This window comes from Chaetura pelagica, unplaced genomic scaffold (genome assembly GCF_000747805.2).
Source record: "Chaetura pelagica isolate M959 unplaced genomic scaffold, ChaPel_1.0 scaffold219, whole genome shotgun sequence".
Classification (NCBI taxonomy): domain Eukaryota; kingdom Metazoa; phylum Chordata; class Aves; order Apodiformes; family Apodidae; genus Chaetura; species Chaetura pelagica.
Window position 1 is genome coordinate 930192 of NW_009954552.1, and position 6444 is coordinate 936635.

The 6444-nt window shown below is 37.9% G+C and overlaps 2 protein-coding genes across 2 annotated transcripts in view; one reads left to right on the forward strand and one right to left on the reverse strand.

Annotated features, from left to right (window-relative positions):
- Window positions 1–4953, forward strand: part of MRPS22 (mitochondrial ribosomal protein S22) — a 169086-nt gene extending 164133 nt beyond the window's left edge. The window contains exons 2-8 of the mRNA XM_010005100.1: window positions 3–216; window positions 812–976; window positions 2298–2441; window positions 2944–3027; window positions 3670–3815; window positions 4409–4517; window positions 4784–4953. Of these exons, the coding sequence (XP_010003402.1) occupies window positions 3–216; window positions 812–976; window positions 2298–2441; window positions 2944–3027; window positions 3670–3815; window positions 4409–4517; window positions 4784–4876 (955 nt within the window). The 3' untranslated portion in view covers window positions 4877–4953. The remainder of the gene's footprint in view (window positions 1–2; window positions 217–811; window positions 977–2297; window positions 2442–2943; window positions 3028–3669; window positions 3816–4408; window positions 4518–4783) is intronic.
- A 687-nt stretch (window positions 4954–5640) lies between these two features.
- The window catches only part of COPB2 (coatomer protein complex, subunit beta 2 (beta prime)), a 15650-nt gene continuing 14846 nt past the window's right edge, over window positions 5641–6444 (reverse strand). The window contains exons 21-22 of the mRNA XM_010005101.1: window positions 6162–6245; window positions 5641–5736 (exon numbers count right to left, since the gene is read on the reverse strand). Coding sequence (XP_010003403.1) covers window positions 5641–5736; window positions 6162–6245 — 180 coding nt within the window. The remainder of the gene's footprint in view (window positions 5737–6161; window positions 6246–6444) is intronic.

Here is a 6444-nt window from a genome sequence, read left to right on the forward strand (position 1 = left end):
AGGGGAAGGCAGCGGGTTCCCCCGCAGCAGGTGGTAACGGCGTCCGCGCCCCCCCCCGCAGGAGGAGCAGCCGCCAAGCCGTCCTTCGGGGATGAGGCGGTGCAGAAGCTGCTCTACAAAATGACAGGGCTCGACCTGCAGAAGGTCTTCAGGCCGGTGAGGAAGGAGCTGAAGCCGCCCAAGTACAAGCTGATGACGGAGGCTCAGCTGGAGGAGGTGGGGCTGCTCGGCTTCGGCTTCGGAAGGAGGTTTGGTTTTAGCAGGAAGTCTCTAACACCGCATTTCTGCCTCCTTTGATGCTGCTGTTGGAAGCATTTCAGTTTCCTTCCTTTTTTTCCAAGTAATTTCCTACATCAGTGTGAACCGGTGTTTCTTCGCTTTAAATAGTTCTATGTATCTAATTTTTCTTGATTTTTAAGGAATATGGAAGGAAATTGGATACTTTCTTTTCATTGAGTGAGAGGTTCTCCTTATTATCCGCCTTCCTTATGCTTCCTAATCGTGCTAAATGCCTTTAACTGATATTTAAATTATAACCCTGGGAATCCTTTAACTACTTTTTTTAACTGTCATCTGACTATGGTCAGAGGTGACAAAGGGGCCTGCCTTAAGCTATCCCTCCTGTAACCACACAGAAGGTTCACATGTGATTCATGCACCTGGAGACTGAATTAGTGTCTCAGTTCTTCTAAACTGCAGGACAAAAAAAAAAAATCAGTTTAAATGAAAATATTTGTCCCAAAATTGTTATCTTTCCAATAGGGTGATTTTTTTTTTTATTGTAAAATTAAAATACTATTTTTTTTCCAAGGCCACAAGAAAAGCCATTGAGGAAGCTAAAGAAAAACTAACTATGCCCCCTGTTTTGAATGAACGACAACCAATTGATGATGTCTTAGCAGAAGACAAATTCCTTGAAGGAACTGAAACTACAAAATATGTGTTTACAGATTTAACGTACTCCGTTCCACATCGTGTAAGTAACAATGTATTACTTTATTTTAAGACATTTTACTTCTTAACTTCAAATTAAGCTTTAGGTTTGAATAAAATATGTTAAGCAGTTTGCAAAAAGGCTGAAGAGTTGTAAATTCAGTCTAGTACAAGGCAATGCAAACATATATTTTTAAATGTTATTTCTAACTGATACTGATAAATTACTTCCCAGTTCTCAAGAGCAGGCATGGGAGGGGGAAAGCTGTACAATAGTTAATTAATTATTTTGAAAGCAGATGCTTATGATATGTTAGGAGTGCTAAGTTTTTCCATACTTTCTACAAGTTTGCTGTGGAATTGGATCACTTAGTACTGCATATAGACCAAAAGATGGAGCTACTTCACAGTTGCAGAGATTGGTGGAAAGCTGGGTAGATGATAAATTAATTAACAGGAAAGCTGCAAAGAAACAATTGTCAAATAGAATTGTGGGGTATAGGGATAAAGATTTATTTGTATAATGACACATCTAGATTGTCTTAACTACCAGTAGGAGGAGACTGGAAAAATTCTAATCAAGCAGTTATGATTCTAAGTAGACTCTGTGGTTCAAACATACATATAGTGATGGTCCTGTGGAATGAATTACCAAGTCTTCTATCTGTCTTACACGATCTGAGAGCCCTCTCCAGGAACCTGCTGTTTATTCTTTTGCTTCAATGTGTTGAAAACTTCCTTGTCTCAAAAAACTTTCCTGTCTGCTTCCCAAAGTTAAATGTACTTGTGAACAGATCTGAGGATATTGTTTTATTTGTAGTATTTTTTATTTTGCACTTGCCCTTACAAAGGCTGGAGAAGCACAAGTCACTTGCATTCTGCATTTAGAATGTTACTAAATGCATAAAATCAGGCCAGCAGCAACACTTAACTCCCTTTTCTGGGTATTAGTTGTATTGCCTGTCTAAACTTCATAGAATTTAGCTCTTTAAGGGTTGTTTGGATGTGGTGTTAGTGGATATGGTTTAATGAGGAGAACTTACAGAGCAAGGATGCTGGTTGGACTTGTTGATCCCAAGGGTCTTTTCCAACTTGAATAGTTTTATGATTCTGTGATTCTTGGTGTAGGTGGATGTACAGTTATGTCATACAGTAAAATTAAGGTGCAAATGTAACACTTAATTAGCAGTTACAAAGGGAGAAATTATGAATCTAGCACATAATAACAATCAATTAGAAACTGGTATTAGTGTAAGTTTAGGTATAGAAGGACTTTGCCAAATAAGAAGCTTTTTTTACAGTGGTTCTAGCTGCAAAGGGAGAAGACTGTAGGAGATAATTCTCTTTTGTTACCTTCTTTTCAGGAACGTTTCATTGTAGTTAGAGAACCGAATGGAGTCTTACGCAAAGCAACCTGGGAAGAACGAGACAGAATGATACAGATATTCTTCCCAAAAGAAGGACGCAGGGTTATTCCCCCAGTGCTATTCAAGGATGAACACCTTGGGGTATGATCTTCCTGGTTGTGAAAACTGATAATTTTTACTGAATTGTGCTTTGATAATGAAACGGTGCTATTTGGACAGAGTAGCTCTGAATAAGCCATTCTGCTCCGATGTTGAAGCTGCTTAAATGCTGTTTTGAGGAATTGCTTATCATTGTAACTTAGTTAAATTAAGTTCCAAGTTATGTCCAGGTAAATCCTGGGTAGGTGTAAATTTTCTGTCATACTAAAAATCCACAGTTAATTATTCAGCATCGATGAATTGTATCCTTAATCTGGAAATATGAATAGCTGTTTCAGAAACAAAAATCAAGGTAAACTTTATTAATGTCATCAAATCATGTTCTTGTGTACTGTAATGTACTGTATCCATTTTGTCTTGTGCTTAATGGGATACTCACTGCAAGTGTTGCCCAGAACAGAACTGTTGTGGCTGCTGTTCTGATTTTGGAGAGTTGAAATGGTGTGATGCAGAATCTGTTCCTCAGTTTGAACTTCTATTTCAGTCTGTGTTTCAGCAAGACCGTCATGAGGATGTCCTTAACAGGTGCATTGCTCAGTTTGAGCCAGATTCTGCCGACTATATCAGAGTGAGTTCACTTTCCATTTTTCAAGTAAAAATGTATCATTAGTGAAGAACATTATCTGTTGGCCTGAGTTTTGTGTTTTTTCTTGCAGAAAAGTAAATCAGGATTCTGTTTAAGTAATTTTCAGCAGTTTCGAGAGAATTACAGTTGCATAGAAATAGTCTTTATATAGGTGTTTTTGGTATCTAACAGAACTGATTAAAATGTCCCTAAGTGGCCACAACCAGAGTTCTGCTACTGAAGTCATGCTAACTGCTATGTTAGGTGTTGAAAGGACCAAATAGGTAACCTGAGAACACTGTACACAAAGTAGTATTTTTGACAAAGACCAGGTGCAAAAATATACTTTGAGCTGAAATGTTTAAATTGAGTAACTGTAGTTACTAGCCCTTTGCCAGTTTTCAGGACATAGCTGGTATTTAGCTTTCTCCTAACATAAAGATGTCTATACCTAAGTACTAAGAATGGATTATCCCAGTGTTACCCTGAATTATAACATGTATAATGCTGTAAGATAGCGTGGCCCAGCCTGTGGCTTACTCCTGTGCTTTAGAGATCTGAAAATAGTTTAAAAACTGAGGTAGAGGGGAGAAACTCATCACACTCCAGTTCTGCTCGTGAAACTGAAGCCTTTTCTGTGTACAGGTTCATCATCGGACATACGATGACATTGAGAAAAACGCCAAGTACGATCTGCTGCGGTCAACAAGACACTTTGGAGGAATGGTGTGGTATCTGGTGAACAGAAAGAAAACAGATGGTTTACTAATAGATATGATCAACAGAGACTTGTAAGTGGTGTTTATCTATCACATTAATTCTGTTTATTTAAACAAATAGAAAATAACAAGTACTATTGTCTGAAAATTAAAATACACTATTTCTATAAGATGTATACAAATTTTCATACCATTTTTGGCTAGCTGTAACTTCTAGCTAGGTCCTGAATGTTTTAAATTCACCTGAGGGCTAGGTGTCAAAAGATTGCTGATTACTTCAGTAAACCCTGCTAGTTATTGCAGTCGGTGTTACAAAGTTGGTGTTTGGCACAGTTGTTCTGCTAGATACTTGTTACTAGGTAATTAATTGTGTTCTACAGACATTTCAGCTTTATTGTTACGGAACACTACACTAGCCTTAAACTGCTGCATGGATCCATGTGCCTTACCTGGTGTGCCTAAATGTCCACTTGCTTCTGGTTTTCTTCTCCTGAGCAGACTGCCATGGCAATAGATGATGGGATGTTGGTTTTGCTCTATGTTCTAATGACTATATATTCAGTGAAAGCAGAAGTTTACAAAAAGCTCTAGTGTGCAAAGTACACTTTCTCTAAATAACCTGAAGTATTAAGAGCAATTGCTACTATAGGTGTTTATTTTTTTAGGCTGGAGGACGCTACAAGTTTGATTACGTTGTATCATATGATTCATCCTGAATGTCAATCAGCAAAAGCAGCTAAAGAAGGGAAACTTCAAGGAATTGATCTGATCAAGGTATGCTTTTCTACTGTAAGGTTACTTGACTACAGAAGAGAAAGCTTTTAATCAGCAGAAACTTGATTAGTAGTCTGAATTTCTCCTAACCTAAACAAGCAGATATTGTGAACTGTTGTGTGGGCCCAGTTCTTTGTTCTTTTTTAAACTCTACTCAGCTGTACCAGGATTTTGGGTCCTGCTGGCTGATCTCCCACTGGAACAGTGACATCTTATTAGGCAGCTGTGCTCTTAATTGTACATGAATATCTCTCATGTGTTTGCAGGTATTTGTGAAAACTGAATCACAGAAAGAAGGTTATATACAATTGGCCCTCCAGGCTTATGAAGAAGCAATGGCTACTTCCACAGCTTCATGAAATAAACTTAGTATGTAATAAGTTTTAAGTCTGTTTATCACATTTTGTGTACAGAATTCCCCAATAAATACTTCAAACAACTGACTGTTCTAGAAATTTTTTTACTAGAATATGTAAGAATTGCTACAGCTTGCTTTTTTCACAGGAGTTAAGAGTATAACTTTACAGGAGTCATAATGACTTGTCTTTGAAGTGACAGGAATTGCCCACAATTTACTTATTGAAGCAAGTGTAGGGTTTGCACAGCTTCATTTAGGAAAGCGTGTAACACCACATCTGTCCCTGAAGACTGTTCTGTTGGCTCTTTAGCTAAAGTGTTGTCTGAAAAAGCAACTGAGCTACTGGCTGTTAACAAGCTAACTAGCAGTGAATAAGCAACCCTAGATTTAAGTGCATATGCTAAGAAAAGTCAGGTTAAAATACTAATGCTTGGCTACTAAGCTCCGGTTTCAAATATCTGCACTTCTACTGAAGCCAGGTTTTTAATTACTTGAAAGAGGAGAAATGAAGAGTAGAATGTTTAAAAGAGTTTATTGAATTGCTTGATAAATGAAAATGGTTTTTAGTATGTACTGGAGTAGGTCTCATCTTGAATTTCAACATACTCAAAGCTGATTTTTCTTGGACAGTTGCTTGGTCTACTGTTCTTTCTACACATACATGGTCCACTTGCAGTATAAAAATGAAATTAGCTTTGAGCACACAGTCCACAGAATTTTATTCCTTTGTTTGGAGTAATTGGTTAGGTTATCTGAAAAGTGTCTTCACTCATCTAAGATTTCTTCATCCAGATTGATATCTGTAGTATCAATATCCTCCAGATCCAAGTTATCTAAGTCATCTTCCAAATCCAGAAGTGTCTAGGAAAAGAAAAGACTAGATGTAGAGGATACTAATGTGGTTACATGTTGGCTAGCTCACATGACATGACTGTATGATAAATTCACACAGTCTGTGAAACACCATGCTGAGGCAGTCAGGTGGACCACATTAAAATAAGCTGCAGAGAGAAGCTGCCTTCTTGGTATGAAAGTACCTCTCAGAGCTGTGCTTGGGCTTCACCCTTCACTCCCTGCAAATCCCCAAGGCTGCAGGGACTAGTCTGTATTATTGTGCACAACAGGAAGGGATCCAGACACTGCATTTGGTCCTAAGCTGACTGGCTCCATAAATATAGAAAGTGACATTTCCCAGTAGCTTGGTTTAATCACATTATTAATTGAAGTCTTTAATGGAAAACATATTTAGTGCTGGCTCTTCCCTTCATAGATGTATATTTCAGTACCTTTTGATCTTTTGTTGGAAGTGGATCAGAATTCTGCAGAACTGTTTTCATTTCTTGTTTAGGAGATGGAAACTTTTCTTCAGCCTTCTGAAAAAAAAAAAAAAGAGATCCCTTAAGTCCTTTTGTATTTAAAATATTTCAACAAAAGCAACTAAACAACAGCAGACTTATAATCCCCTCCTCTCCCTCTGGTCCTCTTTCAAAGTTTCCCTCAGGACCCTATCTTAAGATGACTTAGAAGTCAGTAAGCCTTCTAGCCCTCACTGCACTGGAGACTCTTTCC